The sequence below is a fragment of the Jatropha curcas genome, chromosome 10 (genome assembly GCF_041381405.1).
Source record: "Jatropha curcas cultivar XTBG-Jc1 chromosome 10, XTBG_Jcur_1.0, whole genome shotgun sequence".
In the NCBI taxonomy this organism is placed as follows: Eukaryota; Viridiplantae; Streptophyta; class Magnoliopsida; order Malpighiales; family Euphorbiaceae; genus Jatropha; species Jatropha curcas.
In genome coordinates, this window is record NC_143160.1 from 8,630,938 (window position 1) to 8,647,051 (window position 16,114).

Consider the following 16,114-nt stretch of genomic DNA (forward strand, 5'->3'; position numbering starts at 1 on the left):
TAATTAGATAGATTTTATTAATATGTTTATTAATATTAAGATATAGTTTTATTTATATGCTGATAGATTTTATTAATTAAGATAAGTAGTTTAATTATTTTTTTTAATTTTTTTATTTTTTAATTCATTAAATAAATTAGAAATATTTTATATGTAAATTTTAAAATATACTTTTATTGGTCATTTTATATATTAATAGCAACAACTAATTATAACTTTACCAAACACTCATTGTTCATCCATTATCAATTATCAATTGTCTGAAACCGATAAACCAAATAAACCCTTAGTTTTTCATACCAATGAACAGTCGACAGTGGTTATTGATATCTACTGACTAAAAATTAATTTAGGTTTAATACAATTTGATTTGATTTTATGATTTGAACTACTTAATGCACTCCCAAGTACCGAATATAATTGTGATATGGAAGAAACTGGATAAAATCACTGAGGATTGTGCTTGTGTACGTAGATGATATTACCTTTCACGATATTTATGATAATCGAAAGTTCAATTTGCCATCTCAAAATGCACCATATTTATGATAGCTGAAAGGTCGATTGCCTTTATAAAATGTGTATTTAGAATATAAATCACCCAACCTTTTCTATCTACTAAAAAGAATAACAATAATAATCAACAAGTCAATCAATTACATTTTCAAGTAAACTTTATAAAACTTTAAAATTTAAAATATAAAATCATAATTATTGAAAAGACCTTATTTAAATACCACTTTTAACTCAAGCGTAAAGACATATATTAAAAAGAAAAACATAAAAAAAAAAAAGAAGAATAAATCACCAACATATTGACCGATCTAGGGGCCAAGGTGGCCCTTGGCCCTCTAACCAAAATTTTAAAATAGATAAAAATATATATTCCAAAAAGTATTGAAATTTTTTTATTTATACTTTAAAATCATAAATTTTTTTAATTTCATCCTCTTTAATTTTTTAATTTTTCTTAATCTTCTAACTTTAATTTCTAACTTCATCATTTTACTATAAAGATATACGAATGAATTTCGTTGAATATATATGGATTTGTTCGATTGCTGAATTAGGCAATCTAAATTCTAAAAGTCATTAATGATTTCTTTGAAGCAGACTAGGCCAGATAATAGTTAACCACGCAAAAGCTGTGAAATTATTTTATATACATTTATGTTCCGTTTGTTTTCATAAAATAACTTGTTAAAAAATATTTTTTAAATGATTTATTTTCCGTTATTTGATTGTAATATTGAAAATTAGTTAACAATATTAAAGTCTTTATCACATGAGACCATTAAAAATATTAATAGTAATAGAAATTTTATAATTTAAAAATTTTATTGTTAAATATGAAAAGAATGCAAAAAAAATGTAAGTTATGAAAACCGCCCATGGCTTGTGGTGGTGGTAATCAATGGTAAATAGTGACTGGTGGTAGTGACTATGATGATTAATAAATTAAAAAATATGGATTTATAAGATTTGCCAATATCCGAAAAATGTTTTACTTTCTCGAAAATGAGAAATTTTTTTTTTTTAAATGACTTAATTTTTCTTTGACCAGAAAAATATTTTTCGTTGATTTATTTTTCTGAACGTCTCAAACCACGAAAAATTATGGAAAATATTTTCTTTCAAATTATTTTACGGAAATAAACGGAGCCTTATTTTAAAAGTAGTAGTGAGATTTTTACATCCCAATAAAACTTTGAATTTCTCATAGATTAGTTTCTAATGTTTTAAATTAAATTGTATGCATTTTGATTCTTAATTAATATTTTTGAGGCATTTGGTTCAGTTGTTCTAAGATTTATATACATAACAATGAGGCAAGAAGTGTTTGCTAAAAATCTTAATCAATTAGTGTTAATATTTAAATCGATCGGGAATTTTATATGTAAAACAATTAATAAAAAAATAAATGCAAATTAAATAACGAGTATAATTAACGTGTAATTTTTGAAAAACTAGTTATTATAAAGTAGTTTATCAATATTTTTTTCATATGAAATGCTAAAATAAAAAATATCTAAGATAAATTTTAATATGTAAAAGTAACTATTAAAAGTTATTCTATATATTAACAATTTAAAATTTTATTAAACAACCAACATTCATTAACTAATATACCTATCCACCATTCATTATTAATTATCAACTGAATCAAATAAGCATTTAAAATTTTCCATTTTTTTCCCAAATTATTAAATTATGAAATATTTTCATTTCTTAGAATTTTAATAGTAATTAATACGCAATAGTAACAAACAGCATTATTTTCCTTTCTTATGTAATTATAGTAATATGAATCTTGAATCTTCTTGACAAACTCGTGATTGTGAACATGTGGCCTAGTAAGATGGAATTCTTCTTTGGCCTCTATCAAGTCTGCGATAAGTATATCAAGAAAATTGAAGACTCGTGAACCTAACATGCATCCAGTCGTCGGTTGTTGAATGATTGATACGTCTATCCAACCTTCACCTCCTATATTTCCCTCTAAACCCTAATATTAAGTTCTGGCTGGTCCTATTAATTAGTGGCGGAACTGAAAAAAAAAAAAAAAAAAAAAAAAAATATATATATATATATATATATATATATATATATATATATTAATGTCACTGTCTTTTTAAATACATAAATTTCATTTTAAATTTTTATCGATTATCGTAATGGCCTCTTGAATTTTGCGAGGGATTTTTATATTTTTACATTTCAATAATAACTATATATTTTATCAAAATAAATATATAAAAATGTAAGATTATAATTGAATCTCCATCACAGTTATTTCATTTTAAGGAGAGACATAATTAGAATAGTTGTATGTAATATTTGTGGTGTTGTTATTCCTCCATGCAAAAATAATTTAGGAAAATAAGAAATAGTGATTCAGAAAAGGCTGAATTGCAGTACATGTGGGTTGCTAGTAGTAATTAGTTAATTTGCTATTTATGGGATTTTTTTTGTTTGTACTCGGACCGGTTCTAATATGTTCAGGAGTTCGAACATCCAAAAGTCCTTCAAGCAAAGGACTAGAGAGACAGCCAAGTGTATTTAGGTTTTAATCGATTTAGTAAAAGCAGGTGGGCAGAGTTAGGCATGGCCACCGGTTCATTTTGAATCAGAACTGAACTGGAGTCGAACCCTACTGTAAATGAATCGAAATAGAATCGGAACCGCCGGTTTAAAATTTTGAACCGAAACCGGCAATTCAAGGACAGGTTAAGGTTCATGCAACTGTTAAAATCTGAACCTGAACCGGCGGTTCCGATCCGGTTCGAACTGGAAATTTTCTATTTTTATTTTCAGAATAATAATCACTAACCTTATTTTATACATCTCTAAAAATCTCAATAATATTTTACTACGTGATATACTTTACTTAAATTTTTTTTTTTTTTCAAAATACACTTTACTTTAAAAGTTAAAAATCTAAAAAGTAAAATAGTAAAAAAAGAGAGAAATATTTAGTCTAAATTTATATTGTTTTTAAATTTTTTTTACCCTTTTAATTTATTTAATAAGTTTAATAAGTTTAAGATTACATTCTTTTGAAGCATTTTTCAAAATTTTCTTATAATTTATTTAATTAATAACATTTAAACAAAATAACGTGATAATTTATTTGATTATTTTGTAAAATTAATTAATATTATTCTTACATGAGTATGAGTATGAGTATTCTAAAATTTATTTAAAATAAAATTTACTAATATTTTTTAAACTTATATTAATATTTTCAAAAGAAAAGATGTATCGTTAGAACCAATTTTTTCTTTTTAAAAAAAAAAAATATCGCCGGAAGCCGTGATCGAAACTGTCGGTTTACCGGAACCGATTGGAACCGAAACTGGACCAAAATCGACGGTTCAAGACTGGTTCAAGTTCAATATTTTAAAAATTTTGAACCGTCAATTTCGTAAATTAGAATTGATGGTTCAATGAACCGGCTGTACCTAGTTGGAGTTGTTATTTAATCCCATTTACATCACAAGGGTCTTTGTTGTACTCTGACATAATCTTAAATTTTACATGAAAATGAATTTCTAAGTTTTTAGATAAAATTATATTGAAATAGAACTATAGAAGTATAATATTAATATTGTTAAGCTAAAAAAGAAATGCACTACAAGTACTAGATAGAATTATTTAAAACATCAATTAAAAGTTAGAGACAAGTACAAGTGGACTATATTTTCAAGTTAGGCGGACTCTACCAGCAAGGTAATCAATTGAAGTAGGAAATCACTTACAGAACTAGGCTTGTCGATGCCCAAATGTAATTTTCTTTTAAAAATCTGGCCTAACTGAAATCCTAATTGCTTAATATACTGTTTTAACTTGTAAGAAAGCTGCTAGTAAACTGTAGAGCTCAAGCGTTGCTTGGATGCCGCGCAGAGTACTCGACAGCCATAACTTAAAAAAATTGGAACATGAAGTCAAAATTATAAATGCTTTTATGTGGATTTGAAATATCCTACAAAAAATAACATACTATTAAGATCTTGAGATTCCAGATCATTAAGAAAATATTGAAAATAAGCATATTAAAAAAAAAAAAGAGTCTAAGATATACCAATACCCCTTTAATTAGCTGCATCTCACTTTACAGATTTTGCGAATTTTGATTTCACCACCCTTAATTTAAGTATAGAAATACATGAGAACTAAATTTAAATAATGTGTTAATCGATGGCCAATGATGAAGTCATGGTTCAGTCAAAAAGAAAATTAAGAACTTAGTAATTATTTCCCTAACATATAATTTTTTGTTTCTATTGATTTAGATATTAAAAATTTTGCCTTTCTTACTAAAGAAGGACTCAAATTTTATAAACAAGAAATCAAGTATTCTATCTTTATAGATGGAGAAATTTTTTGCTGAAAATGCTTTCCTTTATAGATATGATGCGGCACGAGTAAAATTAAACTTAGTCTAATGGAACATGTATTTGTGCATGGGGACATGCATGTTGTCTTCCTCCTTATAAGCTGCAAGGAAACATGTTAGAAACACAGTTGCACCTCATTCTCCACCCTACTATTTTCCTTTACGTCACAATTATCAGTGATCAAATTTTATTTACATAAAATATTATGAATAAATAATTACTGTCATTACTACATACACCTGAAATAATCCATTCATGTATTCTAAACTGATCCATAAATGACTTGATAACAAATTGAAATTTCTTTCCTTCATTGAGAATTTAAATCTTTATTAGGAGATTGCCTTTTATACTGGCCTCGGAACCATTTAATTCTCAGAAATTCCTAATGAACAAAATAAATACTGTAAATCTGCAAGCGCTAAGATCTATAATATTATTAAATAGAAATAAAAGAACATTAAGATTTAATCATTAGTCAGATTGTAAATAATATAAATCCGCCTGCTAGGCAATAACTTTTAATATAGTGTTCAATAATATAACTTATACTAGTATTTAGAATTTAAGACAACAAATTATGAAATGCTACTATTTTTTAATGTTTGATAAAACATAGTAAAATAGCTGACAACTGCTTAAAACATATAACAACTATTAAAAAAAATTAATTTTGATCAACATGATGCTCAATTTTAAAAATAAAGCAAAACGAAAGACAATGACTAGGGCAGTTTTTTTTTTTAGACCTTTGTCTGGTGGGTTAGACTAGGCAAACAACGGTGGATTCGGTTTAAACCAAAATTTTTTATCAGAACCAAATTGAAATTTACATTTAAATCGAATCAACTTGAGTCAAATCATTTGGTTCATCGATTTTGATTGTTTGGTACCATTTCAAATCAATTTTAAGTCTAATTGATTAATTTTTGTAAAATCGAGTTGAACCACTGATAATTTCAGTTCAAAATAACTAAATTTGTAAAACTAAATTATTTTAGCAAATTGACCGAACCGAACTGAAATGGGGTGGTTCTGTGTTTGATTTAATTTGAATGTTTTACACACCACCTAGGTTAGACAACGGGTGGTTGGTGGAATAGAAAAGACGGAGTCAAGTATGTAGGAATAAGATCACCAAAACCTAATTCATGAATCATGACTCTTTCTTTTTCTATACTACATTCAAACTTCAAAGAATTGTGGAAAGAGCTGACTTGCAGGAGTAGTTATGGTCTGCCATACACTTTCTAACTGAGAATATTAATTTCGTAGTATTAAATGTTATCCTTGTTCAACTCCGGACTCTTTATTACTTAATAAACTGCAATTAACAATTGGCACCACCGACACCCTGTTTGGTTTATTCAGAAGATCTTTATTAAAAGTATGTCAAACACCGAGAGAATTCCAACCTGTGGGATTGTTTCGGAACTATTATTTTTGATTCATATAATATTGTTTCTTTTGTAACTTGCCAAAATACTTTCACATCGTTAATTTGAGGATTGAAACTTTTCTTTCCCCGCCCACTTTTTTAATCCAAACAGCACGCAACTCAGGGATTGTCATGGTTCAGTTTCAAATTTGAATTGAACCAAAATTGAATCAGTTAAAATCGACACTAAATCATGACCATAAGGTTTGATTTTGATTTTTCATTTTTTGAAATTAAAACTGACGGTTTTAGTTTAAAACCGACGATTCCAATTTGAAACCGTGAAAAACATGTTCTTAAAAAAACTCTCAACTTATTTTTTTATTTTATTATAGTTTTTTAAAGCAATTTTTAAGTATTTTTATTAAATAGATTTAGTTTTTTTCAATAGCAATATTTATTATTTTTATTTATTCAAGCTCCAAATCATAAAAAAATATTTTAAAACATATTATTTAATTTTAATTCAAAACGAAAAAAAACTGAAACCAACGATTTTAAAACCATCTTAAAAATCATCTAAAAGCAATTCAATTTTGATTCAATCTTTTTTATAACCGAAACCGACAATTTTAAAACCGTGATTATAACTAACGCACTTCGTTATTCCTCCCACTAACCATTTTGAGCTACAAACCAACCCAATTTTAGTAAATAGAAATATTTATTTTCTTCTCCGTACTCACCAAACTTGCTTTCCCTGTTGAAGTGGTCAGCTAGGGCTTTTGATTTTATTCATTTCAAGCATGTATATTTTCAAGTCACTGGTTTTTTCATTGATTTGATTTAAAAGCAGAATTAGAAAGGTGGCATAAGCGAGTTTGTTGGTCACCATTATGTCCAAAAAATACTCTTACGTAAGACATGTGCTGTTCCATATTTAACCCTAATTTTGACGATATTGCGTCCAGATTCATATGTGTACATGTACATGTATTCTTAATATGCTCTTTCCCATAATTCCATATTTGTAAAATAATCTGTGAGCCTAGGAGAAGTCTTCAGTTAGGTAAGCTGGCCCATGACCCTACCAACCAACCGAACAACTCCCCTCCAGATAATAAAAAATTAGTAAAAAAAGAAGACACTCTTTGAAATCCAAATATAAAACAAGAGGTTGTTCAAACTTGAACCTGTATGTTTTTTTGGTCCGGCGCCATTACATCCTCAACTAACATTACGTACTTCATCTCTTTGCAAATCTGATACGGAGAGATGGGAGTGGAGAAGAGGAAGACGTTGCTGGAGGATCTGGTCTGCAAGGCAGGAGGCTGTGCGGTGATCGACGGTGGATTCGCAACCCAGCTCGAAACACACGGCGCTGCCATTAACGACCCTCTTTGGAGCGCTCTTTGTCTGATCAAAGACCCTGACCTCATCAAAAGGGTTTTTTTTTTTTAATTTCTGCTTAATATATAACAATGCAGTAATAGCTCTGTTTTTATGGGATTTTCAATTTTTGATTTTGTAGGTTCACTTGGAATATTTGGAGGCTGGTGCTGACATTTTGATCACTTCTTCTTACCAGGTTTCTGATTTTCTTTTCTTTCTTTCTTTCTCTTGTATGTATAAAAGTTCGACTCTTTAGTCAATTTATGTCATGTTTCTATTCATGACATAAGCGTGCAGTTTTTCTGCTAAAACCTAAACCCTCAATGCACAGTGTGAGAAATTTTGTCACACAGCGAGAACAAACATAATGTATTTTATGAGTCATAAATTTGGTTTCTTGGACCATAAAAATCGATGGAATATTGAAGAGCCAATAATTTGAATGTTGTTTTATGATTTAGTATTTAATGGTGATTGTTGGGGCTTTAGATAAATGGATGTGGAACAGAATCAAATTATTTGATATAATGCACTATATATTTACTAGAGAATGTTGATTTTGATTTTGATTTTAGTTTTATTCTATTTTTTAGGCTACTATTCCAGGATTTGTGTCCATGGGACTGTCAATTGAAGAAGGAGAGTTGTTACTAAAGAAGAGTGTTAAATTGGCTGTTGAAGCACGTGATAAGTTTTGGGATGCTGTGAAAAATAATCCTATAAATGGATATAACCGCGCTTTGGTTGCAGCCTCCATTGGAAGCTATGGAGCGTATCTTGCTGATGGCTCGGAGTATAGGTATCATCTCTCAAGAATCATTACATTGTTAAAGCTTTAGCCGTTATAGTTTTCCTAGTTCAATTTCTACAATGTTACGGCTATGTTTATCACGCTTCAATTGTGTTTTTGTTGTTTGCTTCCAGTGGATATTATGGGCCAGATGTGAATCTGGAAAAGCTCAAGGATTTTCATCGACGCAGATTGCAAGTTCTCATGGAAGCAGGTCCAGATTTATTGGCCTTTGAGACAATACCCAATAAACTTGAAGCACAGGTTTGTTCTTTTCCCATTTCTGCTTTTGTATGATAAGATTGTATATGAATTGTGTGTGATAATTAGGTAGTAGGATCATAGGTGTGAGCAAGAGGAGGTTGTTCAAGAACAGAGTGGGCTAAAAAATGATTTTACTTTTGTGATAGTTTGGTTCTTACACTAAACAAATGAATAAATGAAGCATTTGGTCCTAAACAGAACAGAATGCGTAAAGTTTCAGTGATTTTCTGTAGGTACAGTAAGCACAAAGGAACTGAACTTGTAAAACAACATATGATTTGAAAGCTACCAATTAATCCTTTTTATTGGTCATCCTTTATGTAAAGGGGGTTAATCCTCGGCAATCTCTGTTTCTTGTTGCATAAAGATTTTTGTATCATTTCTAAGGTGTTGGTTTGTAAAGTGGTAGGATATTTGTTACACAACTTATTATTACATAATGTCGTTTATTCATCAAACTCCAAGTGGACTATAACAAGTACTTAAAACCACTCATTATGGAAATTCATGGTCTTTATCAAAAGAAGTTCTTGAGCTTAGTATTATGCTTTTTTTTCCCTTTATGTAATTGTTTGTTCATGTGTGCATTATACATCTTTAGACCTTAGAATATAAGATAACAGAATATTAACATAAAAAGCAGTTGATGGCAGACACTAAGTTAGAGATAGATCATGATTATCTATAAATCTATGCAGAAAGCTATCTGCATTTCCATTTCCATTTCCTTAACTTTGTTCGAGAAGTTGTCTCATTGTGGGCGATAGGCCAAAGAATTTGTAGTTTCTGCCTTTCCACCTCCCTTATCTAGATACATTTTTTCTGCAGTTAGTATTGGTTTTGCTTGTGTCATGTTATCATCTAGCCATGAAATGAAACGCTTTTTGGAGCATTAATATTGGTTTATAGTTGTTAGGGAACTTTTTCATGTTCAATTCTATAGATTTTAGCTCACCTACTAAATGACTATTTCTATCTCTAACGATGAAACCGGAGTATTATAAGAGCCATATTGACTGCACTGGAATAGAATAATTTGCTTTTGACAGAATATCTTATTTTGGGATTTTCAATTGGCATTTTATTTTTTTTGGCCCTGCAAACAGCCAACTTGTATTTAAGCTTGCATTGTAGATTGAAAAAGACAAATATATATATATATATATATATATATATATATATATATATGAACGACTAATTATTAAATTTCAGTTATATAAGTTCTTAGGTGTGAAGAAAAGGGGAAAAGAAAACAAATTAACCAAAATTCATCAGTCCAATTCAGTAATTTTGTTCAAACAGGATTTTGCTCACCTCTATACCTGCTGAGAACTCTTCAATTTCTCATTTTGATATCTTTGGTTCAATCCCTTTGGATCAGAACCTTCATTTCTTTCTTTGTCTAAGTTGATTTATCTACTAAAAATAGTCGGCAAGCCTATCTCCTGGATACTTGTTACATTAAATGACTGGCATCAATAAATCCCATTATTTTGAAAAAAAAAAAATTATTTTGTCTTTCTGGCTAAAATGACACCCTAGCAAAATGGAAAAGATTCTCATCGCATGACTTGCTCGTTTGGTAAAATATATCGTTCATGAAAATGAAAATTATTGGCCATATGCATAAAATTCTTTTTGTGAAATTCTAACCTTTTGATCTCCTAAACAATCAGAACAACTTTTCTCTCTGTTGCCACTTGATGATGGTATCTGAATAACATTTTACAGGCCTGTGTTGAGTTACTTGAAGAAGAAAATGTCAAGATTCCATCTTGGATTTGCTTCAGCTCTGTGGATGGTGAGAATGCCCCGTCCGGGGAGACTTTCCGGGAGTGCCTTGATGTAATAAATAAGAGTAACAGAATAAATGCAGTCGGAATCAATTGTGCACCTCCCCATTTCATTGAAAGTCTCATATGCAAATTTAAAGAGGTGGATGACTAAACTTCAAACAATTGACTAAATGTTAATAACAAGCTCAATTTATTTTTTCTGTTATATTCTTATGTAAGTTTGCGTCTGCACCTGCAGTTGACTGAGAAGTGGATAGCTGTTTATCCCAATAGCGGTGAGACATGGGATGGCAGAGCTAAAAGATGGCTGGTGAGTTCTGTGATTAATTTCGTTCTGAATGATTAACTTAAACAAATTCTATCTTTTCTGTTCTGATACAGCTTGTGATGAAATTTTATTAATTCTGTACTGTGGATTGACAGCCATCAACTTGTTTTGATGATGACAAATTCGAGTTGTTTGCGGCAAAATGGCACGATTTAGGAGCTAGCCTAATAGGAGGCTGCTGTAGAACAACACCTTCTACAATTCGAGCCATTTCAAAAGTTTTAAAACAAAGAGACTTAGCAGTTTCTGGATAGGTAGAGCCTCGAGTCCAATCCCCTCAAGAATAGCTACACCGTTTCCATTTTGTTTTTTCATTATAATGAAATATAGTTGCTCTTCATGGCTTCCATCTATTCAATATTATTAATCTCACACCTTTCGCTGGTTATCAAGCAGGGAATTTTGGATATCCCCCTTTGAAAATTATATATCAGATACAATTCTTTAAATTTTGCATTAATCCAATAGTACATATCATAATTTAATTTGATTATTTTACTTTTTTTTTTGGGAAAATGTGCAGAGACAAAAGATGAAGCAATTGTTGATATTTTCATATAAATTTAGCCTACAATTATTTGACCATAATATGTCAAATAAACAACACATGTATAGGAACAGGAACAGGAACTTAGGACAAAATATATCAAATTATATAATAAAAAAATAATATTGGATTTGGAAGCCATAAGACAATTGTAATTTTGGCTTTGTTTCAGGGGCTTGTGCCCAGCAATACTTAATATGCTGTGTCTTCTCACTTAATTTTATGGATAAAAAACTAAATATTTCAACTTTTATAATACTATTTCATTAGAAAAAAAAAATTACCAATTATATTTTAATGATAATGCGACGGATATAGACGGTTTCACATTTTTTTTATTGCACCACAGCTTATGCAATGAGATTAAACTATGCTGGAATTAGTAATATTAAAGTAAAGTCCATTCAGCAATAACAACTTCAGGTTTCGAATCTCTAACCTTGCAAGAAATGTTTACATGAGAATAAAGTTCATTTCTACCGATCTAACGGTGTTTATCACATCCATTTTATGTACTATTAAAAAGAGTTCGATTTTGTGACAAGATTAGAAATGGAGATTTTTACTAATAACATATATAGATAGTTTATTTTTCACTGCACCAACATGGTGAATTTACTAAACAGGAATGTAGTTAAATTCCAAATTATTGTAAATAAGATTAAAACTTTTAACTTTTGAATGTTGGGCAACAACTTTTAATATATGTTTTTATTATTTATAGTGCCGAGTATTTATACTAATACTTATTAAAATTTAAAAGAGCAGATAAAATTACTCTTTAATATTCAATAAAATGTTAATAAAATAACTGACAAACAACAACTAGATCAACTACCTTTACCGAATAGCTAAACGTTATCATTCACTCGCAGTAAGTTTTTTGAATTTACATGCGTGAGTTGAGATAAAGACGAAGAGAGACAAGCAACAGTCATTTTCAGGGAAGGAATATGCATATGCATGTACAGGTTTGTCATTGAAAGCTCCTTACAATTTTCTTCTCTTGGCTTGATTTTAGAGGCATTGATGAGACTTCCAAATCATCGTTATCCAATTATCTAATCCGTATCTCTTTATAATCAAATTGAATCAGGGCGTAATATTGATGTTGTTATCTTAATTTGATTTTTCAATGGTTTGTCAATTTTTGCTACTTCTTCCACATACAGCAACCTAAAACTCCGACTGGTCTCTTTCAATTGATTCAACATGTATAGATCTATTACCTTCTCAATAGTCAATCCATTCGTGAAGCTTCTTAATGCATCAAGAAGTAGTTTAGGAATTATTCAAACTTCATTTCAATGTCTATAAGGTAATTGGGGAGAGAGGTACATATCCTTTCAGCATGGCTATCGTGAATTGCTAACTTCCCATTATAATGAGTTACTAATTTATTTCATAATTCAAAAATAAATTTTTATTACATAAGTTTATATAGCGAATATTAAACTTTAGACCCTGAACCTTAAATCCTAGACCTTAAAGATTTAAAATAATATACCATAAACCTTAAAATAATATACCATAAACCTTAAAATATAAATCATAGATCCTATAAAACACTAACTTCTAAAGTCTTAATCTTAAACCCTAAAATTCTAAATTAGAAAAACCTAAATATTAAACACTAAGACTTTAAAATTTAAATCCTAACCCATTATAATTAAGACTCTAAAATCTAAACCCTAAATCTTAAATCTTAATTTTATTATGTTTAAGAGATTATCCGAAATCCTGTTATATATATTTTTCAATTTTTATTTCACTTTTTTATACTTATCATTAGACCATGCTCATAATTGACCTAACTTATTTAGATTTTAATTGAAATTGCATCACAATGAATATGCATTTAATTTTTCCTTCTAAATTTCAACATGAATAATAATTTGCCTTTCATGAGATAATGATTTGAATTTGGTATATCACATAGAACTAAATTGCCCCTACAATACCGTTGTATTTCGAATGGCAATACTCCTCTAAGATACACTATAGTAGGATCATTGGAGAAAGACCTAAAATTTTTAGAAGGAGATAGATAAAGGGACCGCGACAGAAAAGTCTCAACTTAAAAGCGGTAAAAAGGGGCAAAGGAGACAAACCAACAAAAGGGTCTCCCTCAAATTTTAGGGCAGGGGAAAGTTGGATAAAGAGAGCAATTAATAAATGGGTTCAAAAAGACCCATAATTCTCATCCTTAGCAATTAGCATCCCACTCTTGACCCCACAAGAAATCCCATGATAACAGAGCAAACCAATAAGAAACCAAAGATTAGGATTATCCTTCCAAACTCAACCAATTAAAAAAAAGATAAGGCCCTGTTGTGGTCCTAAAGTGCACAAATCGCTTTCTCTGAGGAAAACTCTCAAAACCCAAAAGTGCTTCTAAACTAACTGAAGGGGGAAGGAGAAGAAAACCCAATATATACTGTAAAAAGCGCGCTTTGTGGGTCACACCCTACTGGATACAACTACTCCTACTTCACTTCTGCTACTGCTGCTGCTATTCATATCATTGCAGCCCAATAATTTTCTTTTCATTTCCTTTCTTTCTTCAACTTTTGTTTGATTTGGTTCTTGTTTCAAGTTTTTATTAAGAACCCTTATGATTTCACACAAAAATGTGGCCAACGCCGTTGGTGGCAAAACGGCAAGAGCTTGTGATAGTTGTATTAGAAAACGGGCAAGATGGTATTGTGCAGCTGATGATGCATTTCTTTGCCAAGCTTGTGATTCTTCCGTTCATTCTGCTAATTCATTAGCCCGTCGACATGAAAGGGTTCGTTTAAAAACTGCTTCTTTAAAATCTTTGAATCTATTTTCCAAAGAGAGTACTAGTTGTGTTCCTTCTTGGCATCAAGGGTTCACCAGAAAGGCAAGAACACCACGTCATGGAAAGTCGGTGAATTTCATTTCAAAGAATGAAGAGAAAATAAGAAATCATATTCCATTTGTGCCTGAATTAGGTTCAGATGAAACATCTAATGAAGAAAATGACGAGGAACAGTTACTTTATAGGGTTCCAATCTTTGACCCATTTGTCGCAGAGTTATGCGCGCCAACTGTATCCAATGAAGCAGAAACAATAATTGCTGATCGAACAGTTGGTGATGTTAATGGAGTCGAATCGAAAACTCCTTCTTTAGGTTGTGATGTTGGTCAAAGCTTACATGGTTGCGGGATTATGCCGTCCGATATGGACCTTGCAGAGTTTTCTGCTGATGTGGAGAGTCTGCTTGGTAGAGGTCTTGAAAATGAGTCGTTTGGTATGGAGGAATTAGGACTTATGGATTGTAAAGAAGAAGAGTATTCTTTAGGAAAGGTGAAGGTTGAAGAAGAAAAGGAAGAAGAAGAAGAAGATGATGATGATGTAAGGGAATGCCAGGTTCATACTGAAATTGATATGGCAAGAGAACCGCCTTTTGAGTTTAGCTTTGACTATGATTCAACAACTTGTGGAGACGATGATGAGAAAGTGGAATTGAAGAAGAATGGAGAATTAGAAGGTGATGATGATGAAAAACTTAATAAAAAAAAAAAAAGAAAGATACTATTGAGGTTAGATTATGAGGCAGTTATTACTGCTTGGGCAAGTCAAGGCTCTCCTTGGATTACCGGAAACCAGCCGGATATCAATCCGGACGACTGTTGGCTGGACTGCATGGTACGTAATTAGTAACAGTTGTTACATGCTCTCCAATTCAATGATTATTTGTTATTATTCTTAATTAAATAGTTCATTCTGCATTATCATTCAGGCGCTTGACTTGTTCGTTATTTGCTGAATTAAAAATGATATTTTGCAGGGAATTTATGGGGCAGAAGTACTTCACCATTCTTACGGAGATCATAACGGCGGTATAGGGATACAGCCGGCAATGACTGACGGAGGGCGAGAAGCGAGAGTGTCGAGGTATAGAGAGAAGAGAAGAACAAGATTGTTTTCAAAGAAAATAAGATATGAGGTGAGGAAATTGAATGCAGAGAAAAGGCCAAGAATGAAAGGAAGGTTTGTTAAAAGGGCAAATTTTGCAGCTCCTGTTTTTCCTTTGCATTCCAAGTAATTGCTAATTAATTACAAGGTTGAATTTACTATTTTTTTTATCTCCCAAAAAAAAAAAAAAAAAAAAAAAAAAAAAAAAAAAAAAAGAGGAAGAAGAAGGAATTATGTATTATTAGTTAGGCCTTTGGGGGCCGGTGGCTGTGCAGTATCTAATGAATAAATAAAAATCCTGAGCTGTAAGGCTTATTTTATGTTCTTATTATAAGTAAGTTATATATTAAATATATATATTTATAATACTTTAATCCTATATAAGAAAATTAAATAGAAACTTTATATAATAAATTAATTATAAAGATATATAAATTTTTTATTTATTTATAGGAAATATTTTTGAAAATTTACAATTGAAACCAGATAAAAGCATTTGCGGGATTGATCATCATAAGTTAGATCATAGGTTCGATCCTCCATAATGCAAACTTTATTGAGCCAGCCCTTTATCTCAAAGCGCGAGCGGAGATTAGTCAGATTTATAGACGGTTAAAATGGACACGAATCTAAATATCTCGTGTAAATGTAAAAATAAAAAAATAAAATTGAAGCGGGCTAAGTGCAAATTTCCATTAAGTTTGAGATAAAATGACTGGAACTGAATGGTGCTTGTCGAATTGCTGCCTGTGAGTGCAAGAAAAATAATTGTACTTTT

The 16,114-nt window shown here is 30.4% G+C and overlaps 2 protein-coding genes across 3 annotated transcripts; both read left to right on the forward strand.

The window, feature by feature from the left end:
* The first annotated feature begins 7,410 nt into the window (after nt 1–7,410).
* On the forward strand, nt 7,411–11,339 carry HMT-1 (Homocysteine S-methyltransferase family protein). Of its 2 annotated transcripts, XM_012226698.4 has the most exons (7): nt 7,415–7,722; nt 7,808–7,864; nt 8,262–8,467; nt 8,593–8,722; nt 10,454–10,657; nt 10,757–10,828; nt 10,942–11,339. In XM_012226698.4, the coding sequence occupies exons 1-7, from the start codon at nt 7,552–7,554 to the stop codon at nt 11,098–11,100; spliced, it is 999 nt and encodes a 332-aa protein (XP_012082088.1). In that variant the 5' UTR covers nt 7,415–7,551; the 3' UTR covers nt 11,101–11,339. The 2 variants fall into 2 exon arrangements, with proteins under 2 accessions (XP_089571858.1, XP_012082088.1); XM_089715732.1 differs by lacking the exon at nt 7,808–7,864 and having other exon boundaries at nt 7,411–7,722.
* Nucleotides 11,340–13,789: 2,450 nt separating this feature from the next.
* On the forward strand, nt 13,790–15,664 carry LOC105642026 (zinc finger protein CONSTANS-LIKE 16). Its single transcript, XM_012226700.4, has 2 exons — nt 13,790–15,066; nt 15,209–15,664. Exons 1-2 carry the CDS (start codon nt 14,008–14,010, stop codon nt 15,464–15,466), a joined length of 1,317 nt encoding a protein of 438 aa, XP_012082090.1. The 5' UTR covers nt 13,790–14,007; the 3' UTR covers nt 15,467–15,664.
* The last annotated feature ends 450 nt before the right edge of the window (nt 15,665–16,114 follow it).

Bases quoted from the DNA above. Each gene is read 5' to 3' on its own strand.
- HMT-1 (XM_012226698.4), top strand. From the start codon at position 7,552: ATGGGAGTGGAGAAGAGGAAGACGTTGCTGGAGGATCTGGTCTGCAAG. The intron at 8,468-8,592 runs GTATCATCTCTC...GTTTGCTTCCAG, and splicing joins GCTGATGGCTCGGAGTATAG to TGGATATTATGGGCCAGATG. The intron at 10,829-10,941 runs GTGAGTTCTGTG...GTGGATTGACAG, and splicing joins GCAGAGCTAAAAGATGGCTG to CCATCAACTTGTTTTGATGA.
- LOC105642026 (XM_012226700.4), top strand. From the start codon at position 14,008: ATGATTTCACACAAAAATGTGGCCAACGCCGTTGGTGGCAAAACGGCA. The intron at 15,067-15,208 runs GTACGTAATTAG...GATATTTTGCAG, and splicing joins ACTGTTGGCTGGACTGCATG to GGAATTTATGGGGCAGAAGT.